Source organism: Penicillium psychrosexuale (assembly GCF_028828465.1).
Source record: "Penicillium psychrosexuale strain IBT 29551 chromosome Unknown utg000004l, whole genome shotgun sequence".
Lineage (NCBI taxonomy): Eukaryota > Fungi > Ascomycota > Eurotiomycetes > Eurotiales > Aspergillaceae > Penicillium > Penicillium psychrosexuale.
Genome location: NW_026643189.1, coordinates 5,450,870 through 5,471,815, shown reverse-complemented (window position 1 = coordinate 5,471,815; position 20,946 = coordinate 5,450,870). Strand labels below are relative to the sequence as shown.

At 47.4% G+C, this 20,946-nt stretch overlaps 5 protein-coding genes across 5 annotated transcripts; 3 read left to right on the top strand and 2 right to left on the bottom strand.

Annotated features, from left to right (window-relative positions):
- Positions 1–40: 40 nt before the first annotated feature.
- Positions 41–992, bottom strand: N7518_007967 (SDR family NAD(P)-dependent oxidoreductase; the record flags this gene model as incomplete). The annotated part of the gene is made up of 4 exons (XM_057188894.1): positions 41–264; positions 328–414; positions 474–912; positions 972–992. 4 exons carry the CDS (start codon positions 990–992, stop codon positions 41–43), a joined length of 771 nt encoding a protein of 256 aa, XP_057040597.1.
- Positions 993–1,713: 721 nt separating this feature from the next.
- N7518_007966 (uncharacterized protein) lies at positions 1,714–2,962 on the top strand (the record flags this gene model as incomplete). Its single annotated transcript, XM_057188893.1, has 5 exons — positions 1,714–1,983; positions 2,045–2,228; positions 2,280–2,434; positions 2,506–2,605; positions 2,661–2,962. 5 exons carry the CDS (start codon positions 1,714–1,716, stop codon positions 2,960–2,962), a joined length of 1,011 nt encoding a protein of 336 aa, XP_057040596.1.
- Positions 2,963–3,691: 729 nt separating this feature from the next.
- N7518_007965 (CAZyme family CE10) lies at positions 3,692–11,682 on the bottom strand (the record flags this gene model as incomplete). The annotated part of the gene is made up of 6 exons (XM_057188892.1): positions 3,692–4,620; positions 4,695–8,433; positions 8,501–9,255; positions 9,314–9,689; positions 9,777–10,871; positions 11,089–11,682. 6 exons carry the CDS (start codon positions 11,680–11,682, stop codon positions 3,692–3,694), a joined length of 7,488 nt encoding a protein of 2,495 aa, XP_057040595.1.
- A 1,342-nt stretch (positions 11,683–13,024) lies between these two features.
- On the top strand, positions 13,025–17,612 carry N7518_007964 (uncharacterized protein; the record flags this gene model as incomplete). Its single annotated transcript, XM_057188891.1, has 5 exons — positions 13,025–13,854; positions 13,935–15,624; positions 15,689–16,336; positions 16,391–16,791; positions 16,847–17,612. 5 exons carry the CDS (start codon positions 13,025–13,027, stop codon positions 17,610–17,612), a joined length of 4,335 nt encoding a protein of 1,444 aa, XP_057040594.1.
- A 1,219-nt stretch (positions 17,613–18,831) lies between these two features.
- N7518_007963 (cytochrome P450) lies at positions 18,832–20,576 on the top strand (the record flags this gene model as incomplete). Its single annotated transcript, XM_057188890.1, has 5 exons — positions 18,832–19,047; positions 19,105–19,318; positions 19,369–19,437; positions 19,491–20,093; positions 20,152–20,576. The coding sequence occupies 5 exons, from the start codon at positions 18,832–18,834 to the stop codon at positions 20,574–20,576; spliced, it is 1,527 nt and encodes a 508-aa protein (XP_057040593.1).
- Positions 20,577–20,946: the final 370 nt, after the last annotated feature.

Genomic DNA, 20,946 nt, shown 5'->3' with positions numbered 1-20,946 from the left:
CCTCCTGTTACCGAATCCAAAATTCAAAACGAATCTCCAGTTAGATCACAGACCAGGCGTTGTCGATGGGAATGATTGCCCCGTTAATTCTCTTGCTCTGACTAGAGATCAGGAATAGAAGACAGTCGGCAATATCCTCGGCCTCAACCCCCAGTCCTTTCTGCCTATCAGCAGCATGTGCCTGGTGAATAAGAGACATTGTTCCTAGTGCATCCTTGTCCCAAGTGCTTGGGTCAGAGGCCTGTACTATACCGGTTGGAACTCCTAGTGTAAATCATAAGCGACTAACACAGATTTGATGTTAATAGCATATGTTGGTCCACGTACCCCCGGGACAAACGGCATTGCAGCGAATTCCCTCTTGTTTGTACCGCCATGCAACATTTTTGGTTGCACCCATCAGCCCATGTTTACCTAGAAAGTAGGTCTGTCACTATGCTGATGCATACCTCGATTCATAGGGATATACTCACTAGCTGTGTAAGCAACGCCGGACGAAGCACCACTCGTAGCTGCCTTGCTGCCGACGTTGACAATACTACCACTCTGTTGCTGTCGCATAATAGGAATAACCTCACGCATGAGCTTCACTGGAGCTGTCAAATTGACTGCAATGCATCGTTCCCACATATAATCTGAGAGACTATCCACGCTGGAATTCTGGTCCATGATACCAGCAATGTTGAGCAGGCCATCGATTCGTCCACCAAACTCTTTGATACAGGTCTCTACCACCTGCCTTGGTGTCGCCTCATGGGTGAGATCACCTTGCAGGAATTTGTAATTTGGATGTTCATTGAGTGAGACAGGTGCTGATGAGACATCAACACCTAGAATTCTAGCCCCTTGGCTTAGAGCTGCTGTGGCTGTTGCCAGTCCAATTCCAGAGGCGCTACCCGTGATTATAACAACCTGGAAAGCAATTAGTAAGAAATTTAGATGATGAGAGATGTTAGCAACTGGGGCATTACAGTGTCTTGAAGCAGCGACATAACTTTGGTATAATGAGCAACAGAAGAAAAAAAGAGAAATGACAGTCCAATTTGATTGGGAGGTAAAAGCAGACCCTGGAAACAGCCTTTGAGTGCAGTCTCTAGTTTTACACCCACTAACCTTTGCAGTACCTTATCCAGGCCGTGTCTTCAAATTATTTCTTGGCCCCGCATATGACAGAGAAATCTATGATCATCGCGTGTATCCTGAACATGATGTATACAACTGACTAGGAATGTGACTATACGAGGCAAGGGGACCAGATGCAACACTCCTCTATAGAACTCTATGTTATGGTGCTTATCTTGCATGCAATAAAGCCACCTTCTGCAACATGCGGAGCAGTGGAGCTCTTTGTGTCGATCTCAAGATCAACAAGGAAAAAGCAATACAAATTGTGACACACCAAAAGAACGAAGTTACTCAGCTCAGCCACATGATTTAAGGACTGCGCGTTAATGCACGTTGGACTGCAGAGCTCCAAAAATTAGCTCAGTTGATAGATCGTGTTTTGGCCTCGGCCCCTGTGGGAGTTATTCTGGGCCATAATTACTAGTCGTGATGATACGGCAAAGACCGCATTGTATATTTGGTCAAGTATCTATCTGACCGCTGTTTTCGATCGTGGGAGTCTTTGTGGCACAGTTGAAGGTGGCATGAGCAATATACTACGAGTTTCAAGCAAATCCTAGTATCTGAGAAAGCTTCTTTAGCAACAGAATGACGCAGGCTCAGAACTATGTCGTTCCACCAGGCTCTAAAGTCCTCGTTACTGGGGCGAATGGCTACATTGCCTCACACATCGTCAAGGTTCTATTAGATCTTGGTTATCTGGTTCGAGGCACGGTACGCACGCCTATGCCCTGGCTGGCGGAGTATTTCGAGAGACAGTGCGATTTAGGACGTTTCGAACTCATTGTTGTTTCGGACTTTCAGCAGCCCGATGCCTTTGATGAGAGCGTGAAGGGTGTATCGGGAGTCATTCATGTTGTATGTTTCTTTGGTACTAGTGGTTCTGACAACAATATGTGTTAACCAAATAGATATCTAGGCTCAAGGCTTACCTTCTAGCACTGCTGCAGAAACCGTGGAAAGCGCAACAGCCTATACTGTGAATGGAGTCATCAATCTTTTCAAGGCTGCATCTACACACCGCACAATTAAGCGAGTTGTCCTCACTTCTTCTATCGTAGCGGCAGGCTACCCTACCGGAAAAGGGTTCAAGTTAGATGCTGGTAAGGCAACTGTCAATAGATAACAAACCTAGGCTGACAGAATCTATATAGATTCATGGGATGAAAGCCTCGAACAGGCATCTAAAGATGGAACCACTGTACCCATCTATCGAGCATGTAAGATCGAAGGAGAGAGACAAGCGTGGAAATGGGTTGAGAAGAACCAACCACACTTTGAGCTCAATTCCGTTCTTCCATGGCTTACAGTGAGTCTTATCGAGAATCATATGTTTATATACTACGTCAAAAGTTGAACTAATCACGGATTCTTTCGAAGTTGGGCAAAATTCTTCATCCGAACATCGGTGGTTCAACCATGGGATATGTCTCTGGACTACTCAGAGGAGATACCACGCCATTCAAATTCCTTCCACTGCGTTAGTATTCCAAATCAAATTGACAGACCTATTATTGACTAAAGTACTTTGCTAGCTTGGTTTGTGGATGTGGAAGACACTGCTCGTCTCCACGCCATAGCTCTGCTCAATCCTAGCGTGCGCTCCGAGCGACTCTTCGCTACTGCAGCTCCATTCAGATGGGGGGATGTTATTGAAATTCTCAAAAGAATCCAACCCAATAATGCTCGTATTCCAGCTGCTCCTATACAAGAGGAACCGACGCTAGGAGATGTCGTCCCAGCAGCAAGAGCCGAGAAATTGCTTCGTGAGACTTTTGGACAGCTTGGCTGGACCCCACTGGAAGTCAGCCTAGAGGGTGGTATCGCAAGAGAGTAACCGATGAGGTCCGGTGGTTGAAGATGATATGGTCGGACTAATCGAGTACAATGGTAGGATATTGTGATGTTGCGACAGATATTTCACAATATGTTCACTTTGTCATGATAATTCATATCTCAATTGAAATTCAAACGGAGGGTTACTGGATCAAAAATATCATGCCCATTAGGGTATCTTTCTCTCTGACTTCAAGACTTGCGTTAAAACATCGGGGAGGGCTACAGCGATCCCCGGCTACTGTAGATCGACCCCTCTCTGCCTGAAATTTCAGTTTCACCTTCCTAATTGGGCACATTTCCTGCCTCGACACCTGCCCACACCGCCTTCTGGCCTTGACTCCCCATATAATAGTAGCAAGACAGCAGATACCTACAAGTTATATGTAAACCAATAGCAAAATTTCATCAGCCGCTTTACCGTCAAGGGATGAGATCCTATAGTAATCAGGTAGAATATACGAATTTTTCTGATCAAAATGTATGTTTTTTACTGTAAACCAGAATGCATGTAGTGGTGGCAGAATATATGGGGGACGCCGCTGTAGTCAAAATATATATCATGAGTGATACCTCTACGAACATGATCATAGGAAGAGGACTGATACTAAAGCTAGATTGATACAGAAAGACATTGTAAGAGCATCCGAAAGGTTCATTCTTATATTAATGTGATGATTATCACCAGGTAGAATTTAAGATACAAATAAACATCGAGAGTCCCGATCGACTAATATCGAACATGATCACGCAAAAACTCATAACCATCTTCAACAGCCCGAGAAGCTGCCTGGTCTTTTTCAAAACCAGGATAAATGTCAAACAGGTGTACTGCCTTATCCACAACTCGAAGTTGTACCTCAACGCCCTTCGTAACCAGCTCCTGTGAGGTCCTTTGGGCCTGTTCCACTGGAATGAGATCATCAAGGGTTCCATGTATGATGAAAGTGGGCGTCTTGTAACGCCCATTGCGAATCTGTGCCAGAGGGCTCACTGCTTGGATTTCCTCAAGTGTCGGAACGGGCAACTCCTCTCCACAGTTGCCATCTTTATGATCCGACCAGAAGCGGCCGCCGTGAAGCAACATAGGCAGGCTTTGTCCTTTCCAGTTCATGTGCAACGCAATTCGGCTGCGAGGATCCGCCGGTGACATCCAGCCTCCAAGGGCCTTCTGGTCGACCGGAGGATTGTAGGCAGTGATTGGCGTCTCATATATGCCTTCCCACAGGTTGTATCGCATTTCTGGCGAGGCGGCATTCTTTCCGTAAGGGAAATTGGGCTGAGACCAAAAAGAGTCTTCATAGTCTGTTGGGCCGTAGAATGCGAGGATAGCGTCAGGCGGGGCTATGCCCCTCTGCTGAGAAGTCCAAGCCAATGTCATGGCCAGATGGGCACCAGTAGACCAGCCAACCGCTACCGCTTGGGTTCCGTCTGGTTGGATATCAGGACGACCAAGAGTTAAACTGGGCAGGACATGGCGAGCCCAACAAAGAGCATCGCATACATCATGCATTGGGCCTTCGGTCAGGGAAACCTCTGGGCAGAGTCGGTAATCAACACTGACTGGCAAGAATCCCGCATTCAGGAGCATTCTGACTTGCTTGCTGCGGATGTCCCGGCGCGAGAGCATAATGTGCCCGCCGCCATGGATAAGAAGAGCTGTTTGTCGAGTGTAAGAAGGAGGGTTGGCACAGTTCGAGGAAAGAGGACTGGGAACAAGTTCGTCTACATACCAATTGGACGGGGTTTTCCAATAGGCTGAAGATCCCGAGGATAGTAAATGTCTGCAGAGAGCTCCACGCCATCGTTCTTGCCGTACACAATAGTCTCTTCGTTCATGAGATATAAGGGGCTCCTGGGGGACGGGGGTAAAATGACAGCCGAGGTTGGTGACGCAGTGATCACCCGAAGCACATTGGATTCTTGAGAGTCATTGTATGTCCAGTCCACCCATTGGAAACCTGATTGGGAAAGAGTTTGTTTCCACACGTGTTCGGTCGCAAGGGCGTGTTGCCGACCATCCTCAAAGAGCCACCAGCCCTCCAGCAGACCGAAAACAAGATCGAACCAGAATAAGTTGCGTGTGAGCTCGATTAGGCAAAGAAGCCCGTCTGGCCGTAGAAGCTTGTTGATATTCGAACACGATTGAACGAGATTGCGGGTTGCGTGCACACAGTTGCTGGATAAGACGATATCATATTGACCGAGCATGTCTGGGGTAGGAGCCCGTTCAACGTTGAGGACTTGGTATTTCATGAAACTGTAATGCTTGAACTTCTTGCGTGCCAGAGTCAGGAGCCCCGAGGATAGGTCCGTGAATGTGTATTGGAAACGAAGACCAGGAACGGCAGTCAGCTGACTCAACAAAGCTTTGGTTGTGCCCCCAGTGCCACCTCCAATCTCGAGAATCTTAATTTCTCTGGTGGTATCCACGCGACCAAGGAGATTGACAAGATATTGGGCTAGGTGGTTAGTTGCAGCCTTGAACATTGGAGCGTTTGTGTATACATCCTCCATCAGTCGACGAGCCTCTGCATCTTGAAAGAGAAGAGAAAGTGGGTCGGCTGCTCCGCTTAAGCAGTCACTGAGTCGCGAGCCCGTTGTCCTCAGCAGATTGTGCTCAGATGTATGCTGGGGATAGAGGCGAATAATTTCCTCGTGCAATACATCGGACGAAATGGTGGATACGGGAACCGAAGTTCGCACAAAGCCATGATCAGTAGCCCGGATGAGATTGGAAAATTGCAAGATGGAATAAAGCTGGCTTCGAACCTTGCTATGCTGTTGAAGAACTGGCACTTGTGGGATAAGATGCTCAGCCTCAAAGCTCTCCAGGGAGACACCGAGGGATTTGAAAGCCTCTACCACATAAGCTGTGACAAGGGCCATCTGTCTGGGATATACGGATTCACAAAACCCGTCCCATTGGGTAGATTGACTGTGCACCATACTTCTCTGAATATCAGTGAAAAGGCCAGGTGCAATGTCAATGAGGCCATGTACTTCTTCATCGGAAATTGGGGTTGGGATAACATGGGTATTGCTCTCCGAGTCAACTGCTTCTGTAGTCTCGATTTGCAATGACGGGTGAACTCCATTTGTGAGGGGAGCAGTTGCGGCATCGGGGAAAATTGTCTGCACCAGCGTTAGGATATCGGGGAACTCAACGAAGGAGGAAGTGTCAATGGTGAAATTGAATCTCTTCTTTATCTCCACCAAAACCTCAGTTCGCATCAGCGAATCAACACCAATGTCTTCGAGGTTCGATGATGGCAACAACTCATCGGAGGCGATTCCTAATAGATCGCAGAGCATCTCCTGGACGACCATAAAGTGTCCACTATCCGGGGCAGAGTGGAGAGGAACCGGAACAGCGGCTAGTGCATTCTGAGGGGTAGGATTGAGTGCAACCTTGGAGTCATCGCGAAGAGACTGGCCTAGAGGCACTTTTTTGTCGTCGGGTTGATTGTTCAATTTCTTGAGTACTCGGGAAAGACCGGCGATGGAGACACTGGTAAATGTCGCCGAAAGAATGGTGACAGCAAGTTTATCGGTCTCCCGATCTAGGACAAACGTATCACAAGTGATCTTATTCTTGATAGATCGGTCCACGTTAGAGTATACAGCCCACGAACGCGAGCAATTGGGATCCCGGGTCATGAAAGCCTCTCCAATCAAGATTTCCCCAACCCCAGTGCAAACAAAAACCTCTTCTTCTTTTGTCTCCGAAAGACAGTTTACGTGGATTCCAGCGACTTGAATGAAATTGTCGACGAGCATTGGATCACATGACGCGTCCTTTGTCCGGGACGAGGGGAGGTTCACGATTCCAGCGGCCTCATGATCAGTCGCGAACACTTGTTCAACGCCACGATAATAATCAGCGTAATTGACAACTCTGCGGAAGGCTTGATATACGGCGAATCCTTTAAGACCGCTCGACTCTCGTGAATTGGCGATGGAGTCCACTCGAGAAGAATCAATCAATCGGTTCATGGAGTGAAGTCGAACGAAGAGAGGTGTATTCTGGCCGAAGGGGTGCAAGCTGATCTCACCGGTTGCATGTGTGGTGACTGTATTCTTGTTGGGCTCACGAGTGAAGAGGGAGAATGACCATGGGGAGTCACCCACCCGGGCGCGAGTAAGGCTCAACATAACATTTCCCCTAGGGTTGAGCACAAGCGGAGCCGAAATGGCAAGGTCTTTCAGGTGAGGCATGGCTAGTGATATGTCGTTTTCTGGGCGAATCAGTCCCGCCGCTCGAACAATAATCTCAAAGTAGAGAGAGGCAGGGCAGAGGTTTTGATCAAGTACTGCATGGCCTTGTGTACACTCCTGATAAAGAGGGTCATTCGTATTAATGGCAAACACACACTCGGTCGGCTGCTTTGTGAGCAGCTGCACAAACTCTTTCGGGGCATCAGAAGAAGGCACAGTTGGCTTGACTTCAGGCAACGACGCGAAGGCATTTGGGTCGTATCCAATCCAGTGACGTGTTTGAGCAAACTGGTAAGGTGGGAGGTTGATCCAGTTGTAGCTCTTGGCTTGGGAATCGTGGAACTGCCAGAACTGTACCTTCACACCTCTAGACCAAAGGTTGCACGTAGCCTGTGAAAGGTTTTTCTGGGCCAGTGCGCCTCCCAAGTCGAGCGCCTGGTAGACATGCCCATTTGAAAAGGCTGCCACTGTATCGATAACCCGTCGTACCAACGGGATGATGGGAGATGCGGATCCCGCCTCCAGCCAGATAGCAGGTCCTTGAATCCTCTGGGCCACCCGCTCAACGGCTGTCTGGAAGTCAACTCGTCTGCGGCTGTGATCCACAATCTTGCCTGGGGTAACAGAAGTCCAGTCATCATACTGAGAACAAGCCTCAATAGGGATAGACAATGGCTTGTATTGAAGCTGCTGGGCTACCTTGGTCAGGGGAGGAACAATGCTATCGACCAGGCGGGAATGGAAAGCATGTGTGTTCTTCAATCTCTTTGTGCGAAGGATGGAGGGGGCTTTCGCCGACAGATTCTCAATCATTTGTAGGGATCGCTCGTCTCCCGCCAATATGGTATTACGTGGGCCGTTGACACAAGCCACATCCACTGCCACATCTGCCATATGCTCTGCTGCACGATTCAGCAAACCCTGTACCTCCACCTCTGAGCCCTCCACTAGGAGCATAGCTCCACGCTCAGAACCCCACATGCTGTGGATCATCTTGGCTCGCTCCGAGACAAGATAAAGAGCATCCGAAAGGCTCAACCCGCCACCGACACAGAGTCCAGTAAGTTGACCAAAGCTATGGCCTATAATTCGGTCCACTTGCAGTCCGGAATCTATCCATGACTTTGCTGATGCATATTGGATTGAGAACAAAATGCAGTGAAGGCTGACGGTATTTTCAATTGGGCCAGGTTGGAAGATACTCGGAAAGAGGCTCGGAAGGTCAAGAGTTTGACAAATTTTTTCACATTCCATCTAAGACAGCGCAGATGGACTGTTAGCAAACAAAACATGGAGAAATCGAAAATTTTCCAAGGCTTACCAGGTGATATTGAAGCAGTTCACACTGATTAAATAGGTCTTCGGAAATGGTTGCTTCGTTCCCATTTTGCCCACCAAAGCACAAGATGACGGGCAGACGGGCAGCCGGTTGTTTCTCGAGATTTGTAGTCTCACATGATATTGACTCTAGCTTCGCAATAAGGTCGTTGGGTCGATCTACAGGAATGCTGAATGCTGAAACGTAGTCCATGTCTCTGCTTTGTTTGATTGCCAAGTTGTAGGCTATGTCTTGGCAACTGCTCAGGTGTGCATCGCGGACGCTTGAAAGCAGAGCTTTGCAGTATGATCCGAGTGATTCAACGGTGTTGGCTGCTAGAATAACAGGCACCTCACTAGGGAGGGGAGAAACTGGATTCGAAAGGCCAGATTTTGCGTCGTATTGTTTCACAACAAGAGCCGCGTTGCTTCCTGCAGCTCCGTAATTGGTCACCATCGCCACAGCAGTCGAAGATGAATTAGCAGCGGAGGGCCAGTGGATAGACTTGGTTGGAATTGCGATTGCTGCATCGTCCAACGTGGGAATCTTGGGGTTCAGTTGAACGAAATTGGCCTGCTTCGGTATCTGGTGTTTCTGCATCATCAGGACAGTCTTTAGTAGGCCAGCTACGCCTGAAGAAGTTTCAGTGTGGCCGATGTTATCTTTGATAGATCCGACATAAAGCCTTTCGGTGCGCGCAGGTCTTCCAAACGTTTTGCGGATGCTCTCAAATTCAATTGGGTCGCCTACTTGTGTGCCTTGTTTTTATTTGTGTTAGTGAATATATCTCAAATCGTTAGTGGTGGCTTGACAAACCTGTGCCATGCGCCTCAACATAAGTGACGTCTTCTGGACGAACCCCAGATGTCACAAGGGCCTTCCGATAAAGGGATATCTGGGAATCCGAGTCTGGGACAGTGATTGGAGAGCGGTTGGACCCCTGATTGACCGCCGACCCACCAATGATGGCAAGAATGGGGTCTCCGTTATGAATTGCGTCTTTCAAGGGTCGTAGAACGACCAGCCCCGCCCCCTCTCCACGACAATAACCATCGGCACTCGCATCGAAGGCCTTCGAAGCACCAGTGGGTGAGAGAAAGGAGGCTGCCGCCAGATTTTGTGTCACTCTGGGGCTGGTCATGACATTTACGCCGCCCGCCACGGCAATAGAACATTCATTAGTTTGAAGTGCCTGCAGTTTGTTATCAGATTACCGAGTCAGTCACTTCTTCGTCGTCCGAGAACCTCGTGAGGAGTCGAATCGAATATGGAATCTTACCTTGCATGCAAGATGAATAGACACCGCAGCTGAGGAGCATGCGGTGTCAACCACCACCGATGGCCCAGTCCACCCAAAATAGTGACTAAGACGGCCAGTGCAAAACGCCTGGAGTGTTCCTGTAGCTGAAAAGGCGTTCGCGTTGCTTGATCCAACATTGTCAGTATAGTCGTCCGAGCCGACACCAACATAACAACCGATGTCGGTCGGGATATTGGAGGTGCGAAGACCACAATATCCAGCTGACTCCATAGCCTCATACCCTACCTGAAGAAGTAGTCGTTGCTGGGGGTCCATAGCCTCCGCTTCTCGGGCCGAAATTCCAAAGAAGCGATGATCAAACACATCTGGATTAGCCAGATAGTTTCCCCAGAATGGCCCCTTTGGCTCGCGAAGAAGATTGTCCATCTTGAATCGCTCGTTGGGAAGTGCGTTGACACCACACCGCCCAAGCTCGAGCATCTCCCAAAGTTGCTCTGGGGAATCCGCTTGGGCATATCGGCACCCCATGCCAGTGATGGCAATTGGGGTCACTGTCGGGCCGATAGTGGCCATATCGATTGAAGGCCTCGATCCAGTGGCGGAAGATGATCTGTGGATTCCATTTGGCAGAATTGCATGTTTTTTTGTGTCCGACCACTTGTTGTTCAAGTGATCTAGAACGCGGGTTCTGACTAGACGTGGAACAAACTGGCCAGTTCCAATGGCCACAAAGGCTAAATCGTCATGTGTCTCTCTCGCTTGCTCAAATGCGGCAGAAACAGTTCTAGCCCACTGTGATGGGTTGGTCAGGATTGATTCCAGGGCAGTTTTGTGAATGGCAAATCGTTTCCCAAGCACATGGCCATCGACATTGGACCTCAGTGGAAGAACACAAGGAGTAGTCCTTGCTAACCGGAACCTGGCGTCTGTCTCACAAAGATCTGCAAGGTATTGAACAGCTGTGACATGTCTCGAATGATGAAATCTTCCCTTCAGGTCAATAATTTTTACCGACAACCCATGACCTCCTAGCTCCTTGGTCAAATCCTCCACTTCATCTTCCGCGACTGTGACTGTGACTGAGGTTGCATCCGTAAAGCAGGAGATGTAGGCCTATGTGTTGTTGATATTAGATTATCTGTTCATCACGTATGTGGATCCTCGGCCCAATATTGAGCCGTCAAACATCTTCTTGAGTCACATGATATCCATATCAACATGTGTCCCCGCGTTGATACTCTCACAACGTCGTAACCCACTATTAAGCAGGGGGAAGATAATCTGAAGTAGAATAACATAGGAGTATTGGCGGGGTTGATATGTTACGCACCGTTGAAGAGCTACCCAACACTCGGTCGAGTTGTTCTTTCTCACTATCCGACTTCCATCTTAAAGCAACAGATCGGGCCGGACCATGCAAGATGCCATCCAGGTCAACTGCTGCTCCAATGCAAACAGCCAATCGGATCATAGTGGATGCGATGTCCTCAAATTCGTTGGAATCATTCGAGCAAGCGACTGCGACCGCCGCTAAGAAGCCGACACAAAACCCCTGGGCATCCACGATTCTGCACCTGTTCTGGGACTCTTCTTTGAATTTCCACACATCGATTATCTGTCGAATAACAGTGAGAGGCGTCATGAACACATTCATTGCACTTTTGGGAGCGACTGTCGTCCCCTGAACACATTCAGCAAGCACCGTAAGTTGTGTCGCTCCAGGGATTGAGGATAAAGAGGACCAAGCATCTGTAATGGGCGACCATAGCGACGGTAGTTCTTGCAAGACATCCTTGAGGAATTCCAACGATGGATTTTCGTCGATGTTGCGGCTGATGTAAAATAAAGTTTCATCAATCTCGGAACTCTGGGGGCCGAAAACAACACAAACGGGCCGACCCGGGGTTTTTGGTGGTTCGGCCATAGCAAGTTGAATATGTAAAGCAGGATTATTTTGAGGAATAAGACAAAGCGAAGAGAGGCAAATACTCCCAAGTTGGTACCTGATGTTGAACGGGTTTCAGTGTCAAGAGGGAACCTTGTCCATCGAGGCACATCAAGGTTATAATGGAAAACCGAGGGTTTAGAAAAACAAATAACGATACGACCTGCATACAATATCTGAGCCAAAAGCATGTACGGACTCACCATAGATGATAGATAACCCGATATAGCAGTGTCTCCCTTGCTGTTTGACTCTAAAGCTGAAAACACAGCGATTCTGCACGCAATATCCACCCAGCTGCGGGATCTTCAATGGATCATCACCTTATGGCGAACATACAAATATCCAGGGCTCACCTTCTCGGGGGTGGCTGGCTGATGAAGATAGACTATGGGACGGAACCCCCGACAAACTTCTGAGGCATCAGACTTTTTTATAATTACACTTAATAAATAGATTACATACATATGTACGGAGTATGTATGGTACGTTTAAGTTGTCATTTCATTCTTTCGAGTGGTATCGATTGGTATTCTCTCGAATTCTAGTTCGCCCTGCTGTACGGAGTACGTACTCCGTACGGTATTTCGCTGATTTGTTTATTTTTTTAAGGTTTTCTTTTCGGAAGTTTAATTTATTTCTAATTTATATTTTAATACGAGTCAATTATTTCACGCTAGGCACATCGGAATGTGACATTGGCATCTTGCATTCATGAATGCTTATTTATTTCCTAGGTTAGATAATGCTTAGTCTACACCCGTGCCAGGGAAGAAAGAGTCCGTGGGGATAGCATAGTCCTTGCTTTATCGTGCTAAATATGTATCTTGCTTGGCTCTGACTCTATATGGAGTAATCCGTAGGCTGCAGGTGATTAGCTTGTTGTCTCATTTTCATTATGGCTCAGATAATTGCTTGCCCTAAAACATACATAGCCATGGCAGCTTTGGGAATCGATTAGTTCCAAATTTGAATCATCAATATATGTTGGGTTGAGTACAGGCTTGGCTTAGTATGGGGTATCTTCTTTGGACTTCCCCATTCACTGAGCCTTCAATACTCTGCAATAATAGACAAGCATTGGGGGAATGTCACCCGAGTTAAAGAATTTACTAGTCATGCTAGTGCAGTCATTGGTCGAACTGTTATAGCTCAGACGCAAGGCATACGGAATAAAAATAATTGGAAGATGATCAGACAGAGGGTAATTTCCCAGTACAAAAATTTTACAAGCAGTTAGGCAATTGCACCCCATACAGGGATACCCTTTTGAAACATTATCCAAGTTTTCATCCGAATCAAGTTGTCAGCCACATCACGCATGGCTCCAGAAGAAGGCGACCAGGAGATGAGCCACGAAGACAAAGCTGCGTGTTCGTCTCTGAACACGACAAGCTCCACAGAGTTATTCGACGGAGCACCATCAAGTGACAATGAGCGGCTTCGCATTCGGCAGGCCGCAGTGGACGCCATGCATCATGGATCTCCCAAAATCGACCCTCAGATCTGGACCGACGTGACTTCTCACCTCAGCGGTTCTACCACGATAGATGCCCGCCAACGGGACATTTTTTTTGAGAATTTGACTGTCCATGGAAAAGGATCCTCGCTACAAATCCAAAAAACTGTTCTGTCCGCCCTTATATACCCCATTGCGTACCCTATCAAACGACTCATGAGCGTTGTTGGTAACAAAAAACCTCAAAATGATCGAAGAACCATATTACATGCATTCAACGGGATTTTAAACAGCGGCGAATTGTTGCTGGTGCTCGGTCGTCCGGGTAGTGGGTGCTCAACGTTCTTGAAATCACTATGTGGCTACCTTGAAGGCTTAGATCTCGACCCAGTCAGTGAGATCCAGTATAGGGGAGTACCATTCAGAGTGATGATTGAAAAGTACCGGGGGGATTTAGTGTACAACCAAGAGGCGGATCACCACTTTCCGAACTTGACAGTTGGTCAAACACTTGAGTTTGCAGCACATGCACGAGCACCGCACAATCAAGTAGGCAATTCGAGTCGAGACCAGTATGTCAAATCCGTGGTGAAAGTGGTTATGGATACATTTGGTCTTTCCCACACATACGACACAAATGTTGGCAACGACTTTGTTCCAGGCGTCAGTGGAGGGGAAAGAAAGAGGGTCAGGTAAGCTCATTCTGTTCGGCTTGGAGCAAGAGGGGAGAAGGAAAGGGTATGAGAACTGACACAATAGTTGGTATGAACAGCATTGCGGAAACGGTTTTGTCACGGACTTCGATTGCGGCCTGGGATAACAGCACACGTGGGCTTGATGCAGCCACTGCTGTCGACTTTGTTCGGTCCCTTCGTACCTCAGCCAAACTAGCGGGATCTTGTCATGCAGTCGCTGTATACCAAGCCTCGGAAGGTCTTTACAATACCTTCGACAAAGTCATTCTTCTATATGAAGGACGAGAAATATATTTTGGCTCTCGTCAAGGGGCTGTTGCATACTTTGAGACGATGGGATGGAAACGACCACCCCAACAAGTGAGTGCGGATTTCCTCACAGCTATCACCAACACAGGCGAGCGACAACCACAAGTCGGCATGGAACATGCAGTCCCCCGCACCCCAGTAGAGTTCGAAAATTACTGGAAGAACAGCCCGGAGCATGCAGAGCTGGAGACATCAATGCGACAATACAAGATGAAGACCCCTCTTGATAGCTCGGAGGAGATCAAATTGGATGAAATTAAGCGCCTTGAGCAATCAAATAATGCTCGAATATCTAGCCCCTATCTTCTCTCGGTGCCGATGCAAATCAGACTATGCATTGTGAGAGCTTGGCAACGGACTCGCAATGATATCCCGGCCTTGATTGCTACGGCAGTGGCGCAGACGGTGGTATCCCTGATCATTGGGTCTCTTTTTTACAATATTCCAGAGAATACCGCTGGGCTCGGCCAGAGGGCATCGGTCCTTTTTCTCGCTGTTTTGACAAATGCTTTGATATCCTTGTTGGAGATCACCACCCTATACAGCCAAAGATTGATCGTGGAGAAACAAGCTGCCTATGCCTTTGTGCACCCTTTCACGGAAGCCATTGCAGAAGTTATTGTGGATTTCCCTATCAAACTTTTCCGATGTCTCTTATCTGCTATTATCGTATATTTTCTTGCAAATCTCCGGAGAGAGGCCTCTCATTTCTTTATCTACATTATATTCCAGCTCACAGCAGTGATGACAATGGCCACGATATTTCGCACTTTGGCTACCGTTACCAGGACTATCGGACAAGCTATGGCTCTGGCTGGAGTTGTGATTATCTGTATTGCCGTGTACACTGGGTTTACCGTTCCTCAGTTCGACATGCCGCCATGGTTTGGATGGATCCGATGGCTCAATCCGATATTTTACACTTTCGAAGCCATTGTCTCCAATGAGTTCCACGGTCGCCATTTTGAGTGTGTGGAATATATTCCAAGCTTAAGTTTCGAGCAGGGACTATCATTCACCTGCTCATATGTGGGATCCGTTGCGGGGGAGCGGTATGTCTCTGGGGATGCATATATTGCAGGCAGTTACGATTACTCCTACGATCATGTGTGGAGGAATTATGGCATCTTGGTTGCTTTTCTTGTCTTCTTCTATGTGCTTTACTTTTGGCTCACGGAGTTGATCCCAGGAACCACACCGGCCCACGAAGTCTTGATCTTTCGCCATGGGGGTGTGCTCCAAAGGTTGATTCGAGGTGATCTGGAACGCGGAGAGGAGTCTATACGTTTGAAGGAGGTAAAATCATTGGCCTCTGAGGTCCATTCATCAAAAACAGAACAAAAGAATACCTTCAGCTGGAAAAGACTCTCTTACGACATTCCAGTCAAAGGTGGTGAAAAACGGCTTCTGGATGATGTTAGTGGTTGGGTCAAACCTGGATCACTCACGGCACTCATGGTATGCATTATTTCCCTCTTCTGAATCCATGACTTCCGCCTCACAGGCATTGACATGAATATAGGGCGTTTCAGGTGCTGGGAAAACAACACTTATGAACGTTTTAGCGCGGCGTATGACTATCGGAGTTGTTACAGGAGATATGTTTGTCAACGGCCGCGAACTTGATGCTAGCTTTGCCCGAAATATTGGCTATGTCCAGCAGCAAGATCTTCATGTGGAGACGTGCACCATCCGTGAGGCCCTTCGATTCAGCGCAGCACTACGCCAACCCCAATCTGTGTCAATGGAGGAAAAATATAATTTTGTTGAGGAGGTGATCCAGTTGCTGGGAATGCAGAATTTCGCAGAAGCAGTTATTGGAAGTCCCGGTGATGGCTTAAACATGGAACAAAGGAAACTGCTCAGCATTGGAGTTGAGCTTGCTGCCAAGCCTCAACTTCTGATCTTTCTTGACGAGCCTACCAGTGGTTTGGATTCACGAAGTTCGTGGGCTATCTGCGCGTTCATGAGAAAACTTGCGGACCATGGCCAGCCTGTCCTCGCCACAATCCACCAACCAAGTGCCGTTTTATTCGAGCAATTCGATCGTTTGCTGTTTCTTGCCAAAGGCGGAAGAACTATTTATTTTGGAGATATCGGTAAACAGGCTCGGACGGTTTTAGAATATCTCGAGGATAAAGGAGCTCGTCACTGTGGCCCAACTGAAAATGTGAGTTTTTCGGCTCCTGACATACTTGAAATTTGCTGATGCCATCTCTTCTAGCCCGCTGAATACATGCTCGAGGTCATTGGAGGGGGCACCCAAGGGCAGTCTACACCCATCGACTGGGTTCAGGCATGGAAAAAGAGCACTGAATACAACAAACTTCTTGAGGAGCTCGACATTCTCGTCTCATCACCATCCAACGGTGCGTCCGCTGACCCCTACATGGTCGGCGAATTTGCAATGCCTCTTTTAGTTCAATTCTACCATGTCATGAAACGCGACCTTCAACAATATTATCGCCAACCCGAATATATTTTGGCCAAGTTTGGCGCGGGTGTTTTTTGCGGTGTTTTTATCGGCTTCTCCTTCTGGAAGTCTGATAATTCAAGCCAAGGCTTTCAGAACGTTCTGTTCAGTTTGTTCCTTTTGTGCACAATATTCTCCACGCTCGTCAACCAGTATGCCTTTGCCCCAAGCTTGATGCTAACATCTTACGATACTGACTGCAAGCAGAATCATGCCGAAGTTTCTTTCTCGGCGAACGCTATATGAACTACGAGAGAGACCAGCTAGAACTTACTCATGGAAGGTGTTCATTCTGTGTCAGATCCTCGTTGAACTACCATGGCAAACCTTGTTGGGGATATGTACCTGGGCCTCATTTTACTTTTCGGTTTACGGCAGCGGCCAAAGCTCCCAGCGGCAGGGGCTAGTTCTTCTGTTCACCGTACAGTTCTTCATATTTGCATCAACCTTTGCCCAACTTGTAGTTGCTGCAGTCCCCAGTGTGGTTCTAGGGAGCATGCTGGCTACATTCACATTTCTCCTGTGCCTCTTGTTCAACGGCATCATGCAGCCACCTAGCGCATTGCCGCGGTTCTGGATTTTTATGAATCGTGTTTCGCCTCTCACCTATTACGTGGGTGGCATCAGTGCCACTGCATTGCATGGTCGTCCGATCCACTGCTCTAATCGAGAGCTGAGAGTCTTTGACCCACCACAGGGGCAGAATTGCGGTCAATATCTGGCGGAATATCTCACAACAGCACAAGGCACGCTCTCCAACCCGCTTTCTACCGATCAGTGTCAATATTGCCCACTTCGGGTAGCAGATCAGTATCTTGCTGCCCGGGATATCTCCTGGGATGACCGATGGAGAAACTTTGGAATTTTCTGGGTGTATATCATCTTCAACGTCATTGGTGCTGTTTTCCTCTATTATCTGTTTCGAGTTCTACCCTATATAAGGAGGAACCGCACCCAGAAATCTCGAAACTGACCTTCTGATATCGGTACTCCACTTTCCTCTTCACCATTCTTCTCACCCAACTTCCATTTGTTTTCATTTTTCTCTCGATCCTTTTGTCGTTTTTCTATTTTCTCTTATAATATCTTTGTGTGAAAATTTCATTTTAATGCCGTCTCACTTGGATGTTTGTTCAGTTAGGAAGTCAAGGGTGCCGTACCTCTTGGCACGGGGACGACGGGAGTTACTAATGGGCGGATAAACCAATAATCCGCCTCGCCGTAGCTAACTACTGGATGAGCAGTGCGTAAACAAGAAGCGCCTGGTATAGGTACCGAATAAGAAGACACTTCGTTTATACGAAGGCGACGGAAAATCGCGCAGCGCATAACAAAAACCAATGTCTCTGTTTAAGGCCCGGCGGGGGCCATATCCCAGTCTGAAATTGTTCATCGCATATTTACATGTATCGGGACATTCAGGTTTTCTGTATTTTCAATTCCCAGAGATACCAAATACATGATGTACCCACACATGTATTTAATCGGGACGGGACGATCCTTTCTTGGCGTTTTGGTATCCCGGTACATTCTATACATACGCAATCTGATGCAAGTTACAATTATTCAACCGTCTCTATCTTGCAGAATATGCAAGGTTTGATCGTCAGTATCCACCACAAATATGTGTATGGGTAGTCGCTATTGGATGTGACTGTGATACTAGTGACGTTACTTCAGCATTACATCGGCAGCTATCGTTACATATAGAGGTCAAATACTAGAGGCGGGATGGGATGCAAGGAGAGATTAGGTTAAAATGATTCTTAAAATTGTAATGCTTATCTATACAGGTAAAACGGAATCAGTCACTGCCTATCTTATGCAATGGAGTCCTGTGCGATCTGCCACCGAATCACAGCGCCAGCCTCTCTCTGCAAGGGCTAACAGTGCATTGTGACACATATTTCGTTAGTATGCTAAGCGGGACAATATGTCTATGTTGTAGAGTATGCGCTCATATTGGGGGAGCTGACATACAGCTACTGGCCCAAGCCTGCATCTGCAATGCGCAATGCGCAATGTTTTACTCGTTACCAAGCTAGGGTTATGAACCCGCATTATATTTTACAACCTTTTCATACATACAATATCCGCGTGTATCATGAGTAGGTAGCATGGTTATCGGTCTTCTGTGCATTTAAATTTATGGCCGAATCTAGTTCTTCTCCCATTCCAAGTGTTCTTTCACAATGGCTGTCGACAAGTTACCATTATTGGCCAAGTTGGAACCTGTGAGCCTGATCGGCTTGGTCCTTCTATCAGGGCTATTTTTTTTATTGGCAGCAACGCGAAAGTCCGACCTTCCTCTTGTGAACGGAAAGCGACCCTTTGAGTTTGGAATTGCCAAAGCTCGCCAACGATATCTGAAGAACGCCCATAGCCTAATTACGGCTGGTCTAGAGAAGGTATGTGATTAATTCTCATTTGGGTACATAATTGGGGTTACTAATGCGTAGGTCTAGGCTGGTGCATTTCGGATCGTGACAGAAAACGGCACTAGAACTATCTTGTCGCCTAAATATGCTGATGATATTCGAAGCCACCGTGATCTGAGCTTGAGTGCTGCTTTGGTTAAGGAACATCACGTCAATATCGCAGGGTTCGACGCAGTCAAGGTCACTGTGACATCTGATATCATTCAAGACACTGTCCGAACGAAGCTCACTCAGAATCTCTGTACGACAAGGAACTTCTTCATTGACAATAAGAGTTGCTAATACAAACAGTGAACATTACGGAGCCCATGTCAGAGGAAGCAACTATTTTGCTGAAGGCACAATGGACGGACAGTACCGGTAAATGCTTCTGGATAAGAGATCAATCAAACACAACTGACTTATTTCATTAGAGTGGCATGATGTTGCGCTCAGACCCAAGACTCTAGGCATAGTCGCCCAGCTATCCTCTAGAGTATTTTTGGGTGACAAAGTTTGCCGTAATCCCGACTGGCTACGTCTCACTGTCAACTACACTATTGACTCTTTGATGGCTGCTGCTGAACTTCGACTCTGGCCTGAGATGTTGCGCCCAATCGCGGCTAAGTTTTTACCAAAATGCAAGAAGATTCGCAAGCAGCTTGAGGAGGCCCGCAACATCATCCAACCTGTTATTGACGAGCGTCGACTGGCCCAGCAGGCGGCAATTAAGCAGGGGAAGCCCCAGGAGCGCTACCATGATGCGATCCAGTGGCTCGCAGAGAATACCAAAGACCGCACTTTCGAACCTGCCGCAATGCAATTGGCGCTCTCAACTGCAGCTATCCACACAACGACTGACCTGCTTACGCAGACCATCCTTGATCTTTGTGGACGAGAAGAACTTGTCCAAGAACTGCGGGAAGAGATTATTTCCGTGTTCAAGGATGGCAGTTGGGATAAGACCACAATGTACAAGCTCAAACTGATGGACAGTGTGATCAAGGAGTGTCAGCGAGTCAAGCCTATGGCGATCGGTAAGGAACTATTCATATCATTTTAAAACAGTCCAATCTAACCAACGATGGCGAACAGCTAAAATGGCACGCTGCGCCGAGGAGGATGTCAAGCTTTCCGATGGGACTATTATCCCGAAGGGTGAGATCATTCTTGTTTCCTGCAGTAAAATGTGGGACGCGAATGTGTACCCCAATCCCAACACTTTTGATCCCCATCGATTCCTGAAGCTACGCCAACAGGGCTCAGACCAAGAGAGCTTTGCTCAACTGGTTTCTCCCTCCCCCGAGCATATGGGATTCGGCTTTGGAAAACACGCTTGCCCTGGAAGATTCTTCGCTGCCGCCGAGCTCAAAGTCGCTTTATGTCATATCATCATGAAGTACGACTTTAAGGTGGCAGAGGGATGTAATCCACAGGTGTTGAAATCTGGTATGAGACTTGCGGCGGACCCATTTGCCAGAATTTCTATTAGAAGAAGGCAAGAAGAGATCTCTTTCTGAGCTCTTCCCAATTTCCAGCTCTGGCAGTAGTTGGCTCCGGTTCCGGCCTTTTGACACTTGATCTAGCCCATTATTCAACACGCATGTGTATTTTTTCCTGCAAACTCCATGTTTCTTACTTTATCAACGGAGCCAGAGTCCACAAATAATGGACTGAATAACAGAATAAATCTAAATTACCGGATTGTACTTTGCATGTCCGGACCTTGTGGAGATGGTGAGTGAATGATGGCTTTTCTCGGAGATTAAACACAGTTTTCAGGATCTGCTTTAGTATTTCAATCATAAAGATTTTCTTTAGGGGATATAGATGAAAATGATATATATCAAGTTACAAACATAGATGGAGCTGCCAGCCAGTGGCTGACAA